Raw genomic sequence first — 25,352 nt, 5'->3', positions numbered from 1 at the left:
AAGACACACGTACACACACACAGGAAACCCCCCACACGGCAGCTGAAATACTTTTGCCAATAAAATGGAGGAACAGTTGAATATCTAGTGTACTCACGAGCAGGCACCACATGTTACAAAGAGATTATTATTTGACATGGTTTTGTAGAGAATCTGTCTCGACCGTAGCTACTATAGGAGGAGGCTGGGAAGCCAAAGATCGCAACAGCTGATAAAAAGTCAATAAAAAAAGAAGAAGAGAACCACTTGTAATTCTAGGATGTGGCAAGATAATTGGTAAGAATTACACATCATGTGCCTTATCCTTAATTCGTGACAGTGATCACAGTAAAACCTCCATCAGAGGGGTTTCCGCAGGTTTGGGGGCGATCCTGCAGAAAGCATATGGGAGACTCTTGATGATATAAACAGAGAGACTCAGACCACGGTGAGTTACAATGTCTCTACTCAGTAGGGGAGACCGGAAGCAATCGTAACAATTTTTGGTTTTGACGTCATCACCATAGACCATATATGACCATTGCCATGTATACAAGAAGTGAACGTAGTCATCGTGACATCACTCATTGGTTTGTGGTCTGCCGTTTTGAAGCATTGCGTTAGTCATTTTGGCCGTCGCCATCTTGGTTTCTGAAACCAGAAGTGAAATGAGAGGGTGGAGCTGAGTACAACTGAACTTTGTATAAGAAATTTTAACAATTAACTTTCATGAACTGAACACTGAGAAAGAGTTGAAGTTCCATCAACTATTTTACTCTAAATGAAACTATAATTTACTAAATGAACATCATGCTGTATTTAAGACTTTAAACTAGCAATTGAGACCATAAACTCATGTTTACAATGTTTACTGAGGTAATAACTCAAGTGAGACTCAGACTTCTATACAATCAGACTTCTTTTTACAACCAGAGGAGTCGCCCCCTGATGGCCATTAAAAATAATGCAGGTTTACTTTCACATTGGTTTCACTTTCCTGAACCGGAGGATGCCGCCTGATCATTTAACCAAAAACCTCTTGAACTCTTTGTCTTCAATGTTAGAGTCACACTATTGATTGCAACACTATAAGTCAAATGCAGCATAGGCCCCCATGTGCAGAGGCAATGTGAACAACTCCTGTAATACCTTTACATAAATACCAAAGATCATGATAAACTCCCAAGAATATAGATATAGTTAAAACAATTGTGTGTTAACATTGGCTAACATTGGCTAATTAGTGCTAAAACACGAAGTACATTTGAGGGATTTGGTCATAAACAAAAAGTACTTGAGAAATTGAAACTTTAGCTGTATAGAGTCAGAGATCATCTATTTCATCCTGGGATTCATCCTGTGGGGAACATGGCAATAAATCCAGTAGTTATAACTCATCAAAAAATGACACACTACAATATTTCACACTTAAAATGCATTAAATCATCACTGCATTAAAACAGGTGAAACAGAAATTTCCTCTCGTCTTCGTTACTGAATGTCAAACCATTTCTCAAAGCAACCAAGGGTTGAGTGAGTCAGCCTGCAGTAATCTGGCAGCCAATCTTAAACTGACAGACTCTGTAATTTTATTACAAATGACACTCAGGTCCGAATAGGAGTTAAGTTATTCTGAGCTCTGACTAGGCTGTCGGGCTTCTGTAGGTTTTGGGTACAGTAACAGCTGCAGGGTTGGGATAGCCTGGAGGTGTGAGATCTATCTATGGGGTGCAAAATCATTGAGAGGAGGAGGAGAAAGAGGGATGATTGATGACTAAAGCTCACAAAGGGGAGGTGACCAAGTTGCAGGAAACAAACAGCAGAAAAAAGCGAGGCACGGCCCTCAATGTCGCAGACAAAAGTCAGACTGAGAGGAAGCTCTCGTCTTTTTCGGAGAATTTGCCACACGGATGTCCTTCACACTCTAAATCCCCTCCACATGTCCATGCCTCCCATCAACACACACACTTGCCTCCCACTTCATGCAGACTGGCAGACTCCAGTCATCACAAGTGATGAGTGGGAGCCTCTATTGGAACTTGAAAGGCCAGTAATGTATTTGATCGCTGGCGGACACTGAACTGTGGCTGCAGGATCGTCGGGTCGTGTCCAAAATGTTTGCATGTGCATAAAGACAACAGAGACATTGTAATGTTTAAATATAAATTTGTATTTACATCGATATTAACATCAAGAAACAAGGTAAGAAAAAAATGCAATAGTATTTTACATCCTGTAATAACGACTGTTTCCCAGATGTGCTTTCTCTTTTCTTTAGCTCCAAAGACGCACTGAGAGGAGTTTCTTTCCTTTAAAGCAAAACACAGACATTTTTTTTTTTTTTTTATATTTGTAGATTTCATATTCTTCATTGAGACTGGGGTTAAAAAAAACAAAACAACTCCAGACTATTCTTCTGAGACATAATGACATCAATCATGAAACCTCCTTTGTAGCTTAGAAAATCTCAACATTCCGTTTGCAGCACCACAATTCAACTGGCCATAAGCTCTACAGAAAGGACGAAACAATCACAAACAAAACCTCAAACCACCTCAGCAGAACCAGACTCGTCTCTACTCTATGTCAGACGGATAGGGATATAATATATGCAATTAAACATATATAGTTCAATGTATATTATAGGTTATGTGCGACAGTAAAAGCACAGATGAGTACTTGCACGATCTACATCAGGAACATGTTTCTAAGCACTGCAGAATGACAAACAAAAATCTTTGGATTGAGCATGTGTTCAAAAGGTAGATTTTTCAACAAAAGCTTCACGGGAAATACAATGAAAATAAAGGCAAACTTGAATGTAAAAAAAAAAAGAAGGTTGACAGGTAATTAGGGATCAAACTACTTCATGTGTGGCTTCCATCAGGATTAACCGTCTGGACGAACCAAAAGGACTTATGGACAGTTACACGGTGGGGTCGATTTCCAAAGTCTCGCATCTGAGGCCAAACGATTATATCTGCGAAATTCCAAAAGCACAGAAATCTCAGGAGTGAAACTGATAAGTCGCACATGGAAGCATGAGGTTCGCTTCAGAAAACATCCACCCCACATACTGGTAAGAAATCTGGGCCCCTAGAAGCCTAACACAATCATGTGTCAACTCTTTTTGCCGATAGGCAATTCATGTGGTTTCTCTTTTTTTGTCACAAGAAAAATAATTTATTTAGAAAAAAGAAAATTGACACACTAGCACCTCTTCAGCTAAGACTATAAAGGGTGCTTTCTGAGAGGAGAAAGCTACAGTATGAAATCAAATCTACACGTACTGCTTACAAAAAGGAGACCCTTCCTTTCCAACCGATGGTTAAAGTATTGAAAATAAAAGCTGACCTATGAGGAATTAAGAAAATTACTTTTAAATATCAAGCCTTACAATCTGTGCAAAAACAGTATGTGACCTACAAAAGCATATATATATTTATATATAGTACATTTGAAGCGTATTTACAATTCATATTCACAAACAAAAAAAACTAAGAAATAAAAGACAATGTCTAATACTGCAGTGCCGTCGCTTTGAGTAAATGATACTTCAGCTTTGTCCTCAGCGGAAAACCAGGAGGAATGATTATTGCTAGAAATCTAACATCCACTTTCTCTTACAGTGGGAGCTAATATAGAGACATCAGTTCATAGTTGGCAATCAATTCTATTTCTGCACTTGTAACACTGTCAATTGGTTTCGAGGTAACCAAAATATCTACAACATTGGGATTTAAAAACGACCTCTGGAATGATAAAACGATCATGTTAATGAATCTGTATAAATATAAGTGGAGTTTTGAACATCAATAAATCACTTTTAAAAACGGTTCGTTTCTCTCGTTGCTGTACATCGGTACCGCTGGAGACGAGAGCGTTGGATAGAATCTGTGCTTACCGCCTTTCTACTGGTTCCCACTTTAGAACAAAGATCATCACCCATTTCTAATTAACAGCCAACATTACCCAGAGAGGAAAAGTTGGAGAACACACACACACATACACACACAAACGCACATACGCACACACAAATGAACTAAAATAAACAACTGCTGCTATGGATTAATTCTTGGGTAAAGGCCTCTATATTGCCACAATCCTTTTTAATGTTGGCCTTTCCTTAAAGTGCAATCAGCCAACAAGTAATTCCATCGTACTTCAGCCCAGCGGCGTCCTGGAGGAGGAAACAATGTGCTACTGCTTAACGACATTCATCTGAGTGTCACAATCGGATGGCGTTTACTTTACATACGCAGAGATCCTCCAGGAGCAGCAGAGGGACGACGGGTTAAAAAAGAAATCCCGCCAAGTTCAGAAACAAAAGGGGAATCCCACATTTTAAATCTGAACACAGCTTCATGGTACATTCGACAGAGGAGAGGATGTCTTCACACGTCCGTCCATGTTCAAGTCTGTGATCTACTCGAGTGTCTGTCCACCTTCACCGTTTGGTCCAGCGAGTGTGTGTGATTGAGGCACACACACACACACACACACACACACACACACACACACACACACACACACACACACACATCGCTCATAAAGAGAGGAATATTAAACTACAGTCTACGAGGGGAATCACAGAGCTGTCTATCTCACTGTCTTAGGGATTTATGTGTGTGTAAAATGTGTCACAGTGTTTCTGATTTTGATGAACGCTGCGTGTTTTCATGTTTGTGTGCGACAGTCTGTCTGTTTTTCCCCAGGTCGCCAGGCTGCCATTACTGGCAGTGAGTCCAAAGGAAGTCGACTCCCCCATCTGGGGGGAGTGCAGCACTACACATAGACAACACGCCGCCTGGTCCTCCACACACACACTCCAGTGCTGCAGCCGGGTCCTCTCTCTGAACGGAGATCACAGTGAGACAAATGCTTCTGTCACGATGTTTAGCAGTATTTCTAGATTGAGGGGAGGAAAAGAGGAACAAAAAGTGAGGAAGAGGTTAATGGACAATCCACTGCCATTATGCAAATATCAGTAATTGGTTCATTGAAATAAACAGCCGGAGCTGCTCATGCTCCAGTCAGATGCCATTATACCACTGCAGAAGAGGACGCAACAGGATGACGTAATTAACGCCAGCCATGATGCTGGAAATATGGCATTTTTGTTTGTTTTAATGTATTAACTTGAGAAACTTGATGGGCTCATTATCTCTCCACACAGATCTGATGTCTTCCTCTTATCAGTGAACATTTAAGTCATATGCGCAAACTGAAAAGGCGCAGAAGAGCAGCTAACTCAGACTCATTTTGTCCCCCATCTCTTACATTGAAATTTGCACTCACTATGGATAAGAGAAATGACTACAAGCCACAGTCCTTTCAGTGTACATAAGGGCATGTCAGTATTGTTTTACGATAAAAATGTGAACTTGTCCTTTGAGCACTCAGACCTGCACCTACCTGATCAGGCCCCATCTGCATGCGTCCCATCACCATCGGGTTCATACCCATCTGCCCTCCCATCTGGCCCATGTGACCTCCTCCTCCGCTGGCTGGCATGCCCCCGTTTATCATCATGCCCCCGTACTGGCCAGGATTCCCCTGCTGCCCGAACTGCTGCTGCCCCGGTGGTCCCTGCTGCCCAAACTGCTGCGGAGGGTACGAACTGGTGAAGGAGAGCGACAGGAAGGAAGACGGGTTTAACCGTACGCATTCAGGAAAAGAAAAACTGAAGCACCACTTCATCTGATGGCATGGTGTTGTCCTAAATGTGTCTTGATTTCATACCTGTTGCGTCCCATGCCTCCCTGCGACCAGCCCTTCATATCTGCCCCCTGGTACATGGGACCGCCCTGCGGGTGCTGCTGCATCATGGGATTTTGAGGCGCCAGTCGGCCGGGCATCATGGTGCCAGGAGGACTGCCGCCTGATGGTCCGAACGAGGGGTCTCCCTGCTGTGCCATCCCTGTGGAGATAAATCACCCAGCCTGAGCTCGCTCCTCTCTCCACAGTAAATAGATCATTGACTCACAGTGATAACTAAAGGGAGATGACGATCCTGTTGCTGTTGTGTGTTTTGATATTGACTATTATAAGGAACAAGTAATAGGTATATGTACATGGGCAGCTTTCAGACATTTTTATTTATTTATTTTTCCTCCTTTTACATGACAAATGTGAGACCAGAAGCCTGCAGTGCTCCGACTCACCACCAGGGAGCAGCAGTATTCTGTTAGGCGCCCCGTCTCAGGAAAACTCACCATAGTTCCCACCATAGCCGAACTGCTGGGGGCCCGGCTGGCCCATGCTTGGCCCCCCCATAGGGTTCTCCATGCCACCAGGAGCCGTGACGTTTGGAGGGGGACTGAATCCTCCTGCGGCAGCAGCAGCGGCCGCCGCCGCCTGCTGCTGCTGCTGCTGCTGCATCAGCATCATCATGCGCTGCCTCCTCATCTGCATGGTGACCATCTCCCTGCTGCGCTGAGCCATCATCTGAGCATTGAGGAAGCCCGGCTGCACGAAAAACAAACATAGTCAGAGAGTTTAAGGAGGGTTGACATGTGGTATAAATATATTTGCTGCTTTAATAAAATACGTCAGAAAATATAAAGAATGTATTGTGTGTATGGTGGGTGATAAGGTCTCTTGTGTAATGTAGATATAATGGGATATACAAGTAGTGGCTTTTGTTTTAGATTTCACTCCACTATAATAGTCAAATTTACAAAACTTTTGTCACTTGAATGTTGCATCAAAGACATTTCTTTAAGATAGGGGAAAAAACAACACTACGAAAAAGTCAATAATAAAGACAATGAAAATTCCCCAAAAATAACATATTTAAGAAAGTAAAATACAAATTTAAATAGGACTGTGATAGCCATGGAAATCTTCAGAGACCTGTAATCTCCCTTGATTTGAAGTATGGTGACAAAAAAAAACACCCAGCTGGTGATGGTTGGTGATGTACTTCCTGCACTAGCTGAGGAAGCTCAACCTGCCACAGGAGTCAGTTCTACACGGCAATCAGTCCGTTCCCTGTACGTCCATCACTGTCTGGTTTAAAATGGCTACCAAATAGGACAAGAGAAGACTACAACGGACAATCGGGTCTGCTGAAAGGATCGGTAACACATTCCGATAGGTCACCCTTTACAAAGGAGCCATAAGTTGTAACTATTAATAAAGTTGCAAGCAAATTCATTGAGAGCTGCTGACAACTTGGGTCAAATTCTTTATATGTCTGGACATACTTGGCAAACTTGATTCTGATGATGATATTAAAACCGTATTACGGTGATTCATCTGTAAGAAATGAGTCTTTGTCATCTACCTGTCCTCCCATGCCAGGCTGCATGCCGGGCCTCATGCCAGGGCTGCCTCCTGGGTTCTCCATCTTCATGCCCATGCCCTGCCGCGTCTGATTCATGAACTGAGGAAAGAAAAAGAATTCAAGATAAGATGGAGGAGCAACAATGTTACTCTGACCTTGTCCCACTTGCATACGGTATATTTACAGATAAATTACACTTGTGAATTAACATAGACGGTAGAGTTAGAAAAGAAGAAATCTATTGAATGAATGTAACATTTCTGTAATAACAGAAAATGATGCATGAGTCCAAGTTCCTATTATTCTGTTTATATCTCTAGCCGATGTAACAATGCACCAATGTTCACTTCTCCCAGATGTGAGGAGGTCCGTCCCTGATTTTAATCTGCATATTGGCATTTATTTAAGTGCATCTAAATTGCACTTCATCCTGACATGTTTAGATTACATTTAGTACCTTAATGGGGAAACAAGCTAATTGTTTGCATGCAAGCTGATGAATCAGTGAGCTCCTGTGAACATACCTGCTGTCCCTGCAGCCTCTGCTGCAGCTGGAGCCTCATGGGTTTGTTGGCGGTTATCATCCTGGGTCTCATCATGTTGGCACGAGGGTGACCCATGCCGCCCATGCCACCCATACCGGGGAAGCTGCCGCCTTGGCCCATCTGAGACAGCATGGGCCCAAACCCCCCTTGCTGGGCCTGCCCCTGCATGGGGTTTCCTCCATAGCCAGACTGCAATGGCATGGAGGGGGGTCCGGGGTAGCCCTGTCCGTAGATAGGCTTCTGGTCCAGCACCATGGACGGGTGCTGTCCTGGAAATTGCTCCATCTGCTGCTCGCTTCCCTGGTTCTGGAGCAGACAGGACAAGAGGACAAAAAGAGAACTTTGTCAAACCTCTCCATCTAATTGATTCATTTCCAATTGGTTGGCTCTGTAATTGTCTTTTTCTAAGCGGCACAGACAGATCCCTCTGGGCTCATCCATCTCCCTTCAGCGAAAGAACAGTCTGAACACAGTGGGTCATGACTGAAATATCTAATGCGAGGGTGAACGCAAGGCTCACTTATGAGTCATGAGACAGATCATTTCACCTTTTACTTTACTCCTAGGGGGATCTAGAGGAGCACAGAGGCGGGAGTGTCGCTAATCCATCTGTTTACGTCTTTTTTGATCACCCTACCTGGCTGACGAGGTCTGGGATGCCCAGGGCTCGGTCTATCTCCTCCAGAGCGATGCCGTCCGTGTTATTCAGCAGAGAGTCCAGCTGGTCCAGAAGCGCCCGCTCGTCGCTCTGACCCTCGCTGGTGGTGGGAGGCACCAAAAGATCATCTAAGGTGTTGCCAAACTGGCGTCTGCAAGGCACAGACACAGAGAGAGACGCTCATGAGGTTCAACTCCTTTCCTTATTGCAGCTCATCAGGAATGAATACAGACGACGTGGGGTGTTGCACTGACCTGTTACCCTCCATGCCCATTATAGTGTCCGGCCAGGAGGGGGACTGGTTGGACTGGCCCTGCTGGCTGAAGGGGCTCATACCCATGCCCATGTCAGCAGAGCCTCCTAAACCACAAATATAATATATGTTTAATTTATACACATTCAGAGTCAGACACGTAGCACAGACAGCGAATGAATTGTAGTGACAGACGTACCCATATCCATGAGCTGTTGCTGCAGCATAGACCTGGTGCCCGGTACGCTGTTGGAGCGGCCGACCATAGGTCCCGACATCATGCCCTTGCTATTGTTGTACTCCATGCCTTGGCGCATCATGGAGGGGTGTCCCGCCGAGCCCACTGGGCTGGCACTGGAGCGGTTCATGCCCCAGTCCCCTGACCCACCCATGGGAGACCTCTGGGGAACCATGCCCCTGCTCATTGGTCCTGGTAAAAACACGAACACCAGATGTGTCAGTATCACGACCGTGTTACCTTAAATCTGTGTCTTTAAAGTTCAAAAGGTTATCCCATAATAGGATACAAATTAAAACATAGGCCAGGATTGGGTAAATGAATGTTGGGTCACTTAAACACTCACCCATGTTTCCTGGGTATCCGTCCGGGCTGCCCATCATGTTCTCCTGCTTGATGAGCATGGGGCGTCTACCTGTTCCTACGGGCCCAACAGGAGGCTTCCCGTCCATGGACAAGGCCCTCTGGAAGGGTCCCCGAGGCCCCGGACCCATTCCTGGACTCCCTGTGCACAAAAAGTATAAACTCACCGGTCACACGCGTATTCCTCAGAAACAGGGGGAATAATGTCTGTGTTGCATTAAATTAGGAGTGGGTGATCCGAGGAAAACATAATATCTCAGTTTCCTCTCGGATTTTAAAATGATTGATATTGGGATTTTTCAAACTTTACATTATGGTCTGTGAGTAATTGTGAGTCATTTTGTAAACATGAATGATAAAAAAATAACAGGTCACTTATGAAGCTGTAGGGGTAAAAAACAACAACTCAGAAAACCAGCATATAATGATGCCAGATGCAGTTTCGCTGGCATTTTACATTGATATTATCACATATGATGTCATGACACCCTCGCCATGTTACTGTCACTTCTCGTAGGCTTTGCGCTCACCCTGCAGGCTGTCGTCAAGGCAACCCTGGGGTTTGCTTCCCGTGTCGCCAGCCCCTCCCCCTCCAGCCTGATCCGGGTAAAAGTCAGAGCTTGAACCCCTCAAGTCTCCGAGGATAGACTCCAGGTTGTGCAGCTGAACAGCAAAATAAGCCAAATGAGTTGTTACGTTAAAAATGTCAGTGAAGATTCACATTCATTCAGATCAAAGGCAGTGAGTCAACGTGAGATGCACTCTGTATGGCGAGCTAAATGTCAATAACATTATAGTTGCAGTTATTTAATCATGTCTTAACAAAGAAGCACGCTTACGTCATCAGGTGGCTCTGACTTGATCTTGCTCTCAGGATGTTCGGCTGCAGGGCCGGGTCCGGATCCAGGGCCGCCCCGAGCCGGACCGCCAGCGGCCCCGGTGGCTCCCTTCCCATCTAGCTCTTCGAGTTTCGGCTTGACATCCACTGGCTCTTTGGAATCATCCTTGTTGAGGAGGTAGTGGAGGAGGGCGTGGGTCTTCTCCTTTTTGGGACTATGCTGCTCCTGCTTGGGCTCCGCGACCAACCCCGGCCCGGTGCCGGCCCCTGATCCCCCTGTCCCGGCCTCACCGCCCTCCTGGCCCCCGAGTGTCACCTTTCCTGTAGCCTCTGCTGTGATCTTAGCTACGTCATCTGGGGTATTTCCATTTTGAAGAAGCTTGTGGAGGATCTTGTGCTTTTCCTGCAGCGAGCCTGTGTAGTGGGCTGACGATAACGATGTTGACACGCCCCCCGGACCAGTGGCCTGGCCCGGATTGGCACCGGCCGAGGAAGAGGAGGACACGCCGGTAGACGAGGGGCTTGTCATGCCTCCAGTGGGGTCCTTAGTGTCTGAGCCTGCAGGAGTGCTGCTGCTGGTGGGTGGGGGTGGCACAGGGGGCCCTGATGACCCGCTGCCACCTATTCCCAGCTCCTCAGTTGGGGAAGTCAGCAACTGCAGCAACTTCTTATGCCCCTTACTGTCTGGCACCCTCCGAGGAGGTTCAGAGTTCGCCGCCCCAGCCTCATTGCTTCCCTCTCCAGTCTCTTTTGTTGCCGTAGCTGCCTGGCTGTCTGGTCGTTCTCCTGAACTCTCAGCCTGCGGATGCTGATGATGGTGGTGATGGTGCATGGGGTGGTGATGGTCACCGGGCCCAGGCCCTAAGCCTCCCGCTGGGCTTTTGGAGCCATCTTGTCCTGGTTTGGCCGGCTGACTGGGCTGAGAGGAAGAGGAGGAGGAGTGGACGCTGGGAGAGCTGTCTGGTTTGTGGGCTGGCGAGGGCGACGTTAGCGTTGAGGGGAGGGAGCTCCCTACTCCTTCGCTGATCGCTTGCAGGGCGGTTAGGGAGCTGCTGGAGAAGGTGGTGGTGCTCCCCCCACTTCCTCCACCACTGACAATGCCACTCATGGGAGAGTGAATGCCTGGAAAGAAAAAAAATCAAATCAAACAAACAAATCAAACAATTTTATAAATGACTGATGCTAAATCACCAGACTCACCTCCGGGTGAGAACTGGTTGGCGCCCATCTTTGGGCTCCCTCTGTTCCGGGGTGACATCAGGAGTCCCTGCTGGGGGCCACCCATTCTGGGGCTTCCCGACGGGCTGTTCATGCCACTCAGCCCAAACCCTCCGCTGCTCTGAAAAGGGGGCTGCTGTGGGTGCTGCTGTGGGTGCTGCTGCGGGTGCTGCTGTGGGTGCTGCTGCGGGTGCTGCTGCGGGTGCTGCTGCGGGTGCTGCTGTGGGTGCTGCTGCGGGTGCTGCGACATGCCTTGGCCCGGGTGATTCATGGGACCCATCTGATTCATGTGCCCCACCTGATTCATCTGCCCCATCTGCATCATGCGGTTGCCCATGCCTCCACCGCCACTTCCTCCTCCTCCCCCGCTCCCACCGTACATAGAGCCGCCTCCCACCGGACCTATGTGACCCAAGTGGCCCTGCTCGCTCATGCCATAGCCCCTGCTCATGTTGCCCATGCCACCCATGCCCATCCCCCCTCCGGTGTTCATGTTCATTTGGGCATTCGGGTTGGGACCTCCCATGCCCTGTTGTCTCATAGTGTTCGGCATCATGCTCCCACCCTGAGCTGAGCGGTAGCCGTTTGGTTCCCTGTGTGGAAGGAGACGAAAAACAAGGTTTGAAAAAAATGCAAAAACCTTGAAAACACTATAACCCCCCCCCCCCCCCAACAATAACCGCTCTCAGACTGGTGACGCTCAGTACAAGTGCAACTAAAGTATGAGTTCCTGTGTGGTGTCTTCTCACTGACTGTGATCCCAATGCATAAAAGCTACTTCAGCTGCTACTTCAGCTATTTGTGTGGCATGAATGCCTCGCATAGATAGGCTGGAAGTGCTTTTTTTTTTTTTGACAAGGCAGTTAATGAAACATCCTTTTGCAGGTGTCGGAGTGGAGTGTTTGTATTTTCAGTTTCTGACCTCTGGAGTAGATGAGTGGAGATGAAGCCTTGCGGCTCGTTGCTCATGGGGTGGCGGTACAGTTTGCTCTTGGTCTGTGCCGTGACCGGAGTGCCGTCGGACAGGGAGAAGCGGTACAAGGGTGTCTCAGCGTGACCCTGCAGGAAGGCTGCATCGAAAGAAGAAATGACAAAAGAAACACCCTGAAACACTTATCTGATAACAGAGGTCATCAATCACTGCCTTTATGTTAAAACCAACTCCGTGAATACCGTGAGGATCATTGCTCTAGCGCTCAGACTTTTGTATTCATGAGATCAATATTGATGCACGAGGTGTATGTGTCTCAGGGTTTCTGTCTTAATGGAGGGTACCAAAGATAGGTAGCAACAAATAAATTGAAAAGCAAATCATTCCATATAGCTATAACATGGTAAGAGTGAAGACTGAATACACAACTGGGCAAACATCCTGATGATCCTGATGTTATTGTGGATTTAACAGCGCTTTACGGGACGGATGCTCTAAGTTTGTGGCACTTCAGCAGTTTATTCCAGATGTGTGTGTGTGTGTGTGTGTGTGTGTGTGTGTGTGTGTGTGTGTGTGTGTGTGTGTGTGTGTGTGAGACCCACCCTCGTGGTAGTGGCGTTTGTGAGACCAGGGCTGCCCGTCACTGTGCTGAAGGAACATCTGAATGCAACGCCTCAACAAATCCTCCCACCCCGGACGCATCGACGCTCGCAGAGAGTTCTGGTCGATCTGGATCAGTTTACCTGCCGGGGAGGACAGAAGGAGGACGAGCAGGAGGGAAAAGGGAACAAGGAGACGCATGAGGGGGTGAGTCAAACCTGTTCACGGCATAAAGAATTAACGTCAGAGCCTGTTTGAGCTCTTTGTGTTCGTTCAGTGGGCATTTAGGGCACCCAGCTCCTCACCTGACAGCTCATGCCGGGTATTGAAACTCTCCGTTCTCTCCATGGCTGTCACCCGACGGGCCACACAGATCATACATGACTGAAGGTCTGCAGGTGAAAGGAGAGGAGTGTCAGACATCTTTCATGATCATTGCATGTGGTTCAGACTCATTGTTTTGGGTTTTAAACAAACTCGACTGAAATTGCTCCTCCGGCTCTCTATTTTTAAATCCTAAGTTAAGGAGTCTTTATCGTGAGCTAAAATGTGTGTAAATTTGCGACTGAGCCAGCGTACCTTCCCCCTCCTCGATCATGGCTTTGGGCTGGGTGAGAGCAAAACACTGCATGGTCTCATAACGTGGCCCTCCTGGCCCCTCCTCCATGGGGCCGTGAGCGTGGCCAAACTTGACCAGCATCCGGCAAGTGAAGGTGTGACTCTTCTGTCGGGCTGCCTCGCTCCCCCACGACACTCCATTTACTGAAAAGGAAATGCAAACAAAAAGAAACTTAACACTGGTGAGTAAAAATGGAACGAGCTGAGAATAGATCGCCTGTTATTAGACGTCACACACCCTTTTCCTGCCGGGGCATCCACACACACACACACACACACACAGACAAAACAAACAAACACACACTGCAACTTGTAATTTCCCTCTTAAATTGAGAAGCCTCTCTTGCTGTTCGGATGTCTGGCTAAATGGACCATGGGATTAATGTAGCCAAGGTGTCGATTTCCAATATCTCTCTCTCTCAGTCTGGGCAGAGGCCAGGGACACTCAGCCATCTATCCTCATTTAGGCCCTGACTTCTCATCACGGCACACACACACACACACACACACACACACACAGTTAGACGGGGTCACCTTCACAGGGGAAAGGGAGGAAGAGAGAGAGAAGGGGGAGGCAAACTTCAGAGAGACATCCAACTGTCCTCCAAGGTCTACGTAAAGCCTTATCAGGGGCCTTGAGTTGGCCGGAGGTTTCTGTCTGGCAGGTGCTGGGAGGTTACAAGAGAAAACCCAGGACAGCGAGACGGTTTGGTGTTGGAGGGGGGGGGGGGGGTTAACTGATAGTGAGAGATGATTTAACAAGGCCTTAGGACGGAGGAAACGCAGTACAGTCGCTGGGGCCGACATCTCCCATCAGACACAATTAGTCAACAGCGAGGTCAAAAAACACACAACCCAAAACAAAGGCTCTCCACGCTGTGCACGATTGGGTGTTTGTTTTTGTTAGTGTGTGTGTCTGTGTGTGTGTGTTTAACTGTAGCCGGCGTGGTCAGCGGTCATCCCGTAGGAATGTGCAGCGAGTGCGTATTTCATTCATGGGCCCGAAAAAAAGATAATGAAGGGGCAGAGCAGCAGAGCGAGACACAATGAGGGGCGGGAGAGCAGAGAGGGAAGCAGGTGGAGAAACAGACGAGCACAATATCCGTCTTAGTAGGCGGCCACATGAAGAATGAATGAGGCTGAGAAAGAGTGAGTTGAGCGAGGCAAGGGGGACGCTCGGAGGAAAAGTGGATAAAGACGAGTCTTAAAAAATAAAGAGAGTGAATGAATAAAGGCGCCTGCAAGGGAACGTGGAGGAATAAGCGAGCCCACACTGCTTCGGAACAGTACTGGGGAGTTAATCGAGTAGCGGGGTTCAGTCGAGCACACAAATCCATAATTAATCAGCTTTATAAATAGTGCTCAGTGCACATACTCATGGGCTTAAACACACACACACACACACATGGGCATCACCTTTTTAAAAATGCAATCCTATTGCTGACATAAGCATGTAAATATACACAATAACACACAGGCACGGGCAAACAGGAATTGCATTAAGTAGAGGAAAGAGTAGAGGTGCATTATTCAGCAGTAAGTAGTTTCCAGATGGCTGCCATGGGATCTGAATAGAGCTCAGGCCTGTTTTACACTGTCTGGACCACTGAGTGTGACTGACAGCTACGCTACGCTCTGCCTGCTTAGCGCAGAGTGGGTGGGTGCTCCCGTGCACATGTGGGTTTTGTCAGGTGTGTGTGTGTGTGTGTGTGTGTGTGTTTCGGAAAAGCTCTCATGCACATGAACAGGCTTCCCAGGAGCTCCTCCATAATAACGAGAGGAGGAGTTAAGAACGGAGGAGCGTGAATAAATAACCTGAGTGAGTTTACGTTGACGCGTGCGCGCAGAGTTGTTGTAACCTCTCAAGAGTTAGTTTTATACCTTGGCCCTGTGGAAGATGGCAAGCAGGGTTTACTTCTTGCAGATGTGCAGCTTCCCTGTGAGTGTGTGTGTGTGTGTGTGTGTGTGTGTGTGTGTCTCTCACTGTTGGTCTTGGGCAGGTTCTTGTGGAACTCCTCCCTGTCGTCCTCATGGAGAATATTGTACACGCTGGTATTGATGAGCTCCTCCTGTTTGTACTGCAGGTACTGCGTCACGTTGTCCGACACAAAGACGATGCTGCCCTCCCGGTTCACCACAAACAGGAAGCCGTCTAGAGCCTGAGAGCACAGCGACAGGAAGTCACCACCCGCACAGCTGGCTGATCAAAACCTTCAGTGACTATTTCTTTCCGATCGACCGGGGGTGGATCGCTGCACTCACCTGCAGGAGGAGCGGCCCCAGGTGGTCCTTGTCGATGACCCCCTGACCTGTCGAGGACACGTCTGACTTCTGGACGTCGTCGTCGTTGGATGAAGCTTTACCTGCAGGAGATGAAAGAGAGGGGGATGAGACAAAATGCATCACAAAAAAAAAAAAAAAAAAAAACCCCAGCCATTTCAAGCACAGCTGCCTACAAAGAAGCAAAAAACAAAAAGAGCAAAGGAGAAACACAAGGAGAGAGCAACGATACCTGGAACTGGAGGAAACAGACAGTTATTCACTACTCCAGCCGCGCCAGCAGGGGGCAGTGTTTCTCAATCTTCACTTAAATATATATATATATATATATTTCTTAATTTAAAACTACAGGTGAGGAGGGAGACGGACGGAGGAAGGTTTCTCTGAGGAGCCCGTCAGGAGGAGTAGAGGGCTGGGTGCATGTGGAGCAGGTAGCAGCCGTCCTCTTGCTTTATATTCAGTGTCAGACTCTGAGGGACTGTCTGGTAGGCTGGGGCTGAGAGAGAGAGAGAGAGAGAGCGCGGGAGAGAGCTAGAGAGGCTCTGGAAGCTGTAATGGTGCAGGGGCAGGAGCTGAGGCACCTGAATTAATGGAGGGGCTGAGACTGAGGGAGGGAAAGAAAGACAGAGAGACAGAGAGAGAAAGAGAGAGAGAGAGAGACAGGAAGGACCGGAGCTGAACCAGAGGGATGTGGACGGAGACGACGCCGACGGGAAACGGCTGGCTGTTTGGGTCTGTTGTATTAATGCAGGGCTTGGTCTGAGAATGAGGCGGGGGCTCTGCTCGGCTACAGGAATCATTCTATCTGATTAGCTCCCAAGGGGCACAGATACCCACACAAAGAAAAGAAAGGGAAAAACCAGCCATTGCTGCCAACATCCAGGCACTGTGAAGCTAAGGAGAGACGGACTGAAAGAAAGAGGCAGAGGAAATAGAATGAGACACAAACAGAGAGAGGCTGCGCTCCCATCAGCTCACTCAATATCTTAAGATGCTGGGAGCAAACCTGAAGATGCTGCAACTCATTGTGCTGCAATACAGATGAGAGTGTGTGTGTGTGTGTGTGGGGGGGGGGAAGCACAGTACATTAAATCCAAGTGAGATGAAAAACAGCAATGATTGAGGGGAGAAAAGCGTGAACATGAAGACTGGCAGAAAGAGCAACTGAAAGTGAAAAGAGGAGAAGAGGAACAGGTAGCGAGCGAGAGACGTGTCTAAACGCCCGTGTCATTTCTGTCTTCACTTCCTGTAACTATGGCAACCTGTCAGCAGCCAGTCAGGGGCAGCTGTAGCCTCTTCCCCTTCCTGTCGAGGTGGCAGACGCTGACTGAGCCGAGCCGAGACACGAGAGCAAAATTCACCCCTGATCTCCTGAAATTCACCTTGAGCGGAAAAAAAAACGTCTACCGACACACACACACACGTGTGTGTGTGTGAATGTAAAAAGATGTCCATTCTGCTCTGACAGTGCGCGTGTGTTACAGCCAGAATCTCAGCCTGGAGGGGTTTAAAAAAAATCACTCGCTCTGGAAATGACCGCTGCATAGTGTATGACAATGGCAGCTGTAACAGAACTAATAATTTGGCAGTTCAGCAGAATGGATGGGCATGTGATTACCTGCAAACACCCAATTAAACAGCCCCTGGCGAGGGCAGCACACAGCTGTGCATGCCCAACACACACACACACACACACACACGCGCACACAAGCAAATGACAGGTTCACAAAGCATTGCCAATGTTTCCTCCCAAACATAAACAGTTGAAGCTGTGAAATTTGTGGGAGATGAATGACTGACTCGTCCTTGCACCTGGGCTCTGAGGAGGCACGTGTGTGTGTGTGTGTGTGTGTGTGTGTGTGTGTGTGTGTCCAGCTGTCTCTTCTTCCTCATCACCTCTACCAATGTTTCCTACACACACTCTTTTCAACATTTCCATCTGACTTGCGGTGCCTCTGGCCCGTTTGGGGTTTTCAGGCCACTCTGTCCACTCACCCTGCTCTTTGATCTGGCGGATCTGCCGCACCGTCTCTTTGAGGATGGCACATTTGTCGGGTTTGACGTTGAAGCTGTCGATGTCGCCGAGGTTGGCGGAGATCAGCTCCGCCAGCTCCTCGATGTATTTGCTCTCCTGCTCCCGTCGCTTCCTCTCACACCTGCAGAGGGCAATGTGCAAAGATTTAAGGCTGAGCTGACGCTACTTCAGCAACTAGAGTTCGGCTCCGGCCGCATATTTCTGTCCGAACCAAACCCGGGTCCGAACCCAGGTATTCTGTTTTTTTTCATGAAATATTATGCAAAATGTCTCACTTCATTTTTACTACTGTACATTGTTTAGATGTATATGCTTTTTTGCATAGTATGAGAGTTTTCTCTGCCTTTTTTATGTTCTGTTTGAGTTTCAATCCCATTTTCTTTGATCAAAATGTCTCCTTAAATAAACTTCCCTTACCTTCTTAGAGAGATACGATTTTAAACTCAATGAGACATAAAATTAGAGTCAAATCAAGTAAAAAAAGGAATTAAAAATAATTTAGTCTAAAAAAAGTGCTTTTCCCACCAAAAATACTTTCATAATCTTCTCTATATTTTTGCACACATTTAGGTTCTTATTCATCACAGCACACAAAGGAGCCACATGGCGCGGCCTCAAGAAGCCACTGACCCAGTAGCCCACTTTCTGGCGTTTCCCCTCTCTTGTGCAGACCAGACACACTTACCCCAGACCAGGCGTGTCACAAGTGGAGAGCTTGCGTTTCCGGTTTTCTGAGCTCAGAGGCTCCATGGAGTTCTCCCCCAATCCGCTCATCGTGTACACATATCAGCACCTGGGAGGACGGAGCACAAACGCATGTACACAGGTGTAAATAAGGCTTTAATACAGGCAGAGGAGGGATTATATAGTCCCTTTTAGCCCTTATTATACACGTAATTGTGAAGGGAAGAAGACATGGGAATCATCCTTTTCAACTCAGCAAAAATAACCGATACAGAGGCAGCTTGTAAAGTGGATACAGTGCAAAATAGAACACAGCAGAGTAAAATATGCTTATATCATGCAAATCGTATTCTCCTTGCAGAGACTGACGAACATAAACATGTCTCGTCTGCCTCCCCCTCCTCCTCCTCAGAAAAAGAAAAAAAGAGAGTAAGCATGTGAGGTTGTGTTTGTTTGTGCGTGTGGGACTGTGCATGTATGAGTTCATCAGCTCATATGGTGCATACACACACACACACACACACACACACACACACACACACACACACACACACACACACACACACACACACACACACACACACACACAGGATTAGCAGTGTCTCTGATGATAAGCCACGCTGCACAACTAACCCCGTTAGACAGCCGTCTGTCTCCCATAATGCATCGCATTTCGTCTCCAGGAAGTGATCTGATAAAGGTTGTAGGGAAGAGAGGCAGATGGGATAAAAGGAGGCGAGGAGGAGGAGGGAGAGAAGGGAAGGAACAGAAGAAATAAGGGAGGGAGGGCGAAGCCGGTGCTGTGAAGTGAGCTCTGATTGGTCACTTTCTTTTCCACAGTGACAGCAGCTGACACTGGGGAAAGGTAGGTGGGAGGGAAAAGAGGATGGAGGAAGGGAGGGAGGAGAGGAAAGTAAATGAAGGGGAGAGAGAGAGAGAACAAATAGTGGGAGACAGAGGATATACAGAGTAAATGCAGAGGAAGAAAGAAATGGAGGGGGGGGAGGGAATCAGAGCGAAAAGAGGCGGAGGGAGCGAGCTGAGAGAAAGAGAGATGAAGGCATGTCAAAGAAAGACGGGAGGGAAGGGGGAACAGGTGAGAGGGGGGAGGAATCAGAGGAGGAGATGTAACATTCAGACTGTCTGGTGTGTGTTTTGCATGCATGTGTGATGCACAGAGTGGGCTGAAAGCTTCCAGTACCCCCTCTTAACCTTCACAGCCAGAGCAGCTTTTTCATTCCATTGATTACATGGTTATCCTCTGACCAGAGCACGCCTCTCCTGCATAGTAAATCAGGCCAACGGCAGGGGAGAGAAGCCTGTTATTTAATCACCGCACGCCATCATCGCCTGTTCCTTCTTGTGGGGATCAGAGCCGCTCGCGAAAAACGTCTGATTGCGTTCCGTTTTAATCTTCAGTCGTGCGCTCTTGGCTCGCGAAGAAGATCATATATCCGGCTCAAACAGTGCAGCGAACACACCTTCTTATTGAGACAGAATCAATGAGGGCTTGCTTTCATGCATGTCTTCAAGACCAGGTGATACACAAATGTATTCCCTTGCAAGACAACAACGGGGAATACTTGCTTCTGAAAGCGAGAGATGCTCTAAATACACGCCGATCCTCTTGCTCAATCCCTCCCGCTTTGAGTTTCTTTCAAATGTCCCATTTAATCTGTCCCTTGAGTCCCACCCATCTGACTGTCTTGTTGCCATTGTCTGCTTGCCTATACCTGCGTCTCTTCTTGCCTATCCTCCTGTCTACCTGCCTCCCCTGTCTGCCGCTCGTCGTTAGACAAACCCCCCCCCCCCCCGCTTGCTGCTGTGTGATGAAACCAACCACGAGGGAGACGCGGTAAAAAGCAGAGAGGGGGAGGTACAAAGTCGGAGGGTTCAGAACTCGAAGAGCCAAAGCAAAGTGTTTGAGTGAAACTCCGTCTTTTGCTCCTCCGACAATTCAGCCCGCCCGCCTGGCAGCCTATTGATGGAGTTCTCAAAGGGGGAGTTGCTCTAATTGCGGAGTGAATGAGGCGGCCCCAGAGAATGGTTGATTAGGAGGCTGCTGAATGCCCCAGGGAAATGGGTCACCTCCAGCCTGGTGCGGGCCGCCCGCTTTTCCAGTGCAGGGAGAAAGTCAATTACACGCCACAGGCAGTGCGGGGCCTGGTGGCAGAGAGGCAGCGACGCTGCGGTGGGCACAATATAGCAGCAGGGGGCAGTGGGAATGAGAGGCATAAAGAGGGAAACGGGAGAGGGTGACGGCAGTATGGAGGGCAGCAAGAAGGAGAGGGGAGATGGGCATGAAGATGGCTATTTAAGGGAGAAAGACTGACGTGTGGTAGATGTGAGAAAAAGTAGAACGTAGTTTCTCTGCACCTGGGTTTGAATTATAGCATTAAAAACAGTTGAATAGAAACTTTGAAAATTTAGAAAGCCTTGTTTGAGGTGGAAAAACAGGAGGAAAATACACAGATGCTGACAGAGGAGACAAATTATTTCACGGAAAAAGCAAACACCTTTACTCCTTGAACACAAATAGATAAAAGGAATTGGCCATTTATAGCAGATGGTCACGGCACCATTCATGATCATTCAGCCAAGGCAGAAACAAATATATCACAGGCTCCTGATCAGCTGCATGTTCAATAAGTCTTTGGACTAAATCATATGGTTGAAGATGACTCACAGGCATTAATCAGAGTCAAAGGTAATGGTGGGAAGCTGTTAATCAGAGTGCTTATTAAGGAGCAGCTGCTTGTTGTGGCTCGGCCGAAGACACACACAAAAAAAAAAAAAAAGGACAGAGAATTTAGCTCAGCAGACTGAGCCATCATGGGAGAGTCTTCTGTTCTGCTGCTGACATGTACAGGTGAGTGCACCCATGCAGGTAAACAGCTTTGGATCTTTCACACTAGGTTTGACCCGGTTCTCAACCCTCATCTCGAACCTGAGCGATTTTCAAGGGGTCTTCTGCTGACCCCCATATTTTCCGGGTCATTAGACCGGTGTGAAGGGTGGATCGCTCGGGTCAACGGCGCTGTGGCATCACCTGGGGCGAAGCTAAACTCTTCAGGTCTGCTACAGGACAGCAGTCTGCCAGTGACCCTGGAGCCTGAAGCCCAGTGGGAGCACACCGCTCACCAGGAAGCACCGACTTTATGGGGAAAACCAGAGGAAAGAGTTCACCTCATAAACTAGAAAGCATGCAACCCAATCCCAGTTTAGCTCACAGGCTTCGGGACAAACAAAATCTCAGCCTTATTCAACACTTTGTTTCCTTGACAAGGGAGCTTGAACACTTAAGGCCACATTTCTGTGACACACTGTAGATATTCATGGTTCCCAGAGGATTGTTTGATGACCCCCTAACCTTCCTCTATCCCCACAATCAGGTGAAGGTTTCCTCCTTCATACAGGAAATATAAATGTTTATCTAAATCCCTTTTCAGACGTGGAAAACGTAACATTATTGGCCTTCTATCTGTTAAAGTGACAGATTTTAGTCATCTAAAGACGTCTTATACATAAATGTTCCTCATGGCTTCATTAGTTCTTATGTTGTATGTAAAGCATTTTCCTGGATATTATTATTCACTATGTTATATATATATATAGTCACTATGTTTCTTTTTTATAAATGAGATACATGTGACATTTATTTCTTGGAAATATCACCGAAAATTGTATCGCAGAGAAAGAAAATTAAGTTTGCAAAGAGATTTCATTGTTTCTAACAATAACCCTGAACAAGTGTGTTGAATAAACATTCAATATTAACTATTCATTTCATGGATTTCATGATTCATTTCCTATCCATCAGATAACATTTGTTTTCTATAATTTGAAAACTGAAATAGTTCCGTTTTTAGATTTTTAGTGTCTGGAGGCAAATTCAATATGAGTTTGTAATTGCTTCCTTTGCTGGATCTGTTTCCTCCTGTCTGTTTTCCAAAGCATATGATTCTGTGTTTGTGTCATGTTTATGTGTTTTACATGTATTTTCACATGTTATGTGTTTTAATTGTTATCTGAAACACTCTATTGCTGCTGTCTTGGCCAGGGCTCTATTAGAAGAGAGATGTTGTAATCTCAATAGGATTTACCACAATGGTTTGATAAAAGTTAAAATAATTCTATAAGAACGGTACTTCATAACACCGGTGAGTTAAAGTCATGGACTCTAGGAGAGCAGAAATGTATGAACAGCATCTAAAAATCTGAAAGCAAAGAGAAGACAAAAAGGTTTCGGAAGACAAAGTGGAGAGACGGCAGACTTCCCACGACAGAGTGAGTCACAGCAGAAAAAAAAAAAGAAGTCCAATGCAACAAACAAGAACGCGTCGGAAAGACTTACTGAGAGCAGACGATGTGTGCACGGGGGAAAATCAGCAAGAACACTGGAGACTCATCTTTAAATCGGTGTTGTACTAAGACAGATGTAAACCTGTGTCTGTGTACCAGCTAAGCATCATCAGAAACATCCAAGAGCTTAATTCAGGCTTTAATTTAAACTCTTACGTTTTGTCGAGCACGAGAGCTTTCGAGGTTAACACGAAGAGTTTTGTCAAATCTACTGAAAAGCTGAGAAATGGTTAGCTCTGTTTGTAAAACAGCGGTTGTCTGAGAACGTTCATTCAGTGTCTCTCAAACACAGAGAAGGCAGAACTGTGGCGCTGGCTGCCATGAAACTTCCTGTGTGTTTGTTTGAATAGCGTCTCCATTCTTTCATTTGGGGGGGGGGCAGAGTTAGCGGGGTGGGCGTACTCAAGCTGGGTGATGCAAATAGCCCCGCGGTCGCCTCCCCCGCCTACCTGCCTGCCTGACAGCCGCTGTTTCATAATCTCTGTTGACAAAACAGAGGCACACGGCCCTGGTCTGGCCTTAGGAACTCACACCAGTGACATGACGGGAGCTGCTTCGCTTAGAGTGCTCTCAACCAGAGACCGTCATCACTGCTTTATGAAGGACAGATCTGATTCTGTCGATTCAAGTTGTTCTAACCCGGTAGAGTAGATTTTAGGAGTTTTGTTCCCTTCTGGAAATTCCCATTTTAGTGATTTCTTCTCATATCGATAATGTTCCTCAACATTCAAGATTCGAGAGAGCTTTATCGTCATCGTCTCTGAATGACTTTTACACTTCATCGAGGAAGCAACTGCAACATGTTTGTCCAAGATAAATATAACAACAGGGAAAGTACCACATATACAGAATGTAAAATAGCATTATGACATTTAAACTTCTAAAATAAGGTAATGATCCTTATGTTAAAATGGCCATCAGTTTAAATTAATCCAACTTTGTTTGTGAGCGACTTTGGCACGGTGGACGGTAGGGCTGTGTTATTCCAGTGGTGAAATCCAGAGCCCAAGTTGACATATTACACATTGCTTCTTTTATCTTTGAGTTATATCTTATAGCTATTGAGTTTTCTACGATAGAAGACGATGAAAACCAGCAGATATTCACATTTTAGAAGCTGCAACCAGAGAATTAAACAGCAGAATTCATCCAAAACCGACCAAAAATCCAAAAATGATGTAACCTGCTGAATGTATCATCAGGTTTCTACAAAGAGAGTAGTCCTCAGGTTCAGTTGCAACTGAATTCTTAAAGTTCTGTGATCAGATATTTTCCCCCACATGTTAAATGTGTACAGGCGCCTCTACCTTTGACTTTCTATTCAAAGAAACAAATGCTTTCATGCCCAGCCAAGTCTCAGAAGTGATCCACCTGCCAGTCACCTAACATTATTTATGGCGGACTTTTTACTTCCTTACATTGACTCTTTGCGGAAGAATCCAGAAGCCACCATCCTCCTCCTCCTCCTCCTCCTCCTCCTCCTCCTCCTCCTCCTCCTCCTCCTCCTCCTCCTCCTCCTCCTCCTCCTCCTCCTCATGTCCAGTATCTCCTCTGCCTGGAACTGGACTTCCCCCTCCCCTCCTTTCCTACCGACCTCACAATCCCTCCTGCTTTCTGTGCAACTGCAGCGTGCCTTCAAAAGCATGTGTGAGACTGCACGTGATCGAAAGAGAAGAGTGCGGTTTGGTTAAGTCTGGGCACATTTGAGTAAATGTGTGTGTGTGGGTGTGTGTGTGTGTGTGTGTGCGCGTGTTGTTGTCACCTGCAGACAGGGGTAAAAGATTAATGCTCTCTTTCAGCCTCTGTGGCAGGTAGAGCACAAAGAATAATTTGATTTCTCCTCCTGTCTCCCTGCTGTCTTCCCACTCTTCATTTTCTCATCTGCCTGAAAATTACCTGCTCAACCCTCTTTGTTTTCCTTCTTGTTACCACCACCACCACCACCTTTACCGCCTCGTTCTCCAAAAACTGTTCCACCTTCCAAAATCCAAACCTCAAAAACACAAAGAAACACCTCCATTTGCTTCGGAGAACACAAAGCGTTCTCCACGTTCAGGTCAGGACGATGTTGCAAGAATGTGGCAACAACAAGAAACCGGCAAACTGCTCAACCTAAACCCAGCAGGCCGTTACCATGCCAACCATATATGGGATGTTAGCCCACCTTGTGACGGCGCCCGAGATGATGGACGATCAGATCTCCCTCTCGCCTCTCGCTGGGGGGGGGGGTGGGGTTGTGGTCCTATGTGAGCTGGTCAATGGAGTCTGGAGAAAGATGAACAGAAGAAGGAAAAAAAGAAAAGTTGAAGCTCAACGGTGCATGTTCATTATAGAGATATTAATGAAAAACAAGCAGCATTATTAATCGGCGGCCTGAAGACACAAGCACAGGAAGCTGCATTAACAGCTTAATGAGCGGGAGGAACTGTGAAGGGGGCCGTGACTTTGCTGTGTGCTTTTGT

The 25,352-nt window shown here is 46.9% G+C and overlaps 1 protein-coding gene across 1 annotated transcript; it reads right to left on the bottom strand.

The window, feature by feature from the left end:
- Positions 1-2,134: 2,134 nt before the first annotated feature.
- On the bottom strand, positions 2,135-25,134 carry LOC306713176 (nuclear receptor coactivator 3-like). Its single transcript, XM_079182814.1, has 22 exons — positions 25,055-25,134; positions 18,530-18,637; positions 17,805-17,965; positions 15,792-15,892; positions 15,514-15,688; positions 13,491-13,673; positions 13,217-13,303; positions 12,914-13,054; positions 12,303-12,450; positions 11,363-11,973; positions 10,164-11,284; positions 9,855-9,987; positions 9,308-9,466; positions 8,923-9,153; positions 8,725-8,830; positions 8,450-8,621; positions 7,792-8,118; positions 7,268-7,366; positions 6,195-6,447; positions 5,722-5,899; positions 5,395-5,599; positions 2,135-4,887 (listed from the first exon to the last, which is right to left on the bottom strand). The coding sequence occupies exons 2-22, from the start codon at positions 18,616-18,618 to the stop codon at positions 4,876-4,878; spliced, it is 4,692 nt and encodes a 1,563-aa protein (XP_079038940.1). The 5' UTR covers positions 18,619-18,637; positions 25,055-25,134; the 3' UTR covers positions 2,135-4,875.
- Positions 25,135-25,352: the final 218 nt, after the last annotated feature.

The sequence above is a fragment of the Pholis gunnellus genome (genome assembly GCF_910591455.1).
Source record: "Pholis gunnellus genome assembly, chromosome: 2".
Lineage (NCBI taxonomy): Eukaryota > Metazoa > Chordata > Actinopteri > Perciformes > Pholidae > Pholis > Pholis gunnellus.
The sequence above is the reverse complement of the archived record's forward strand: the minus strand, read 5'-3'. Positions and strand labels throughout refer to the sequence as shown.

Coding starts and splice junctions, on each gene's coding strand:
- LOC306713176 (XM_079182814.1), bottom strand. CDS start 18,618: ATGAGCGGATTGGGGGAGAACTCCATGGAGCCTCTGAGCTCAGAAAAC. Junction 15,689..15,791: donor TGGGGCCGCTCCTCCTGCAG/GTGAGTGCAGCG, acceptor CTGTGCTCTCAG/GCTCTAGACGGCTTCCTGTT. Junction 8,831..8,922: donor GCAACAGCTCATGGATATGG/GTACGTCTGTCA, acceptor TTTGTGGTTTAG/GAGGCTCTGCTGACATGGGC.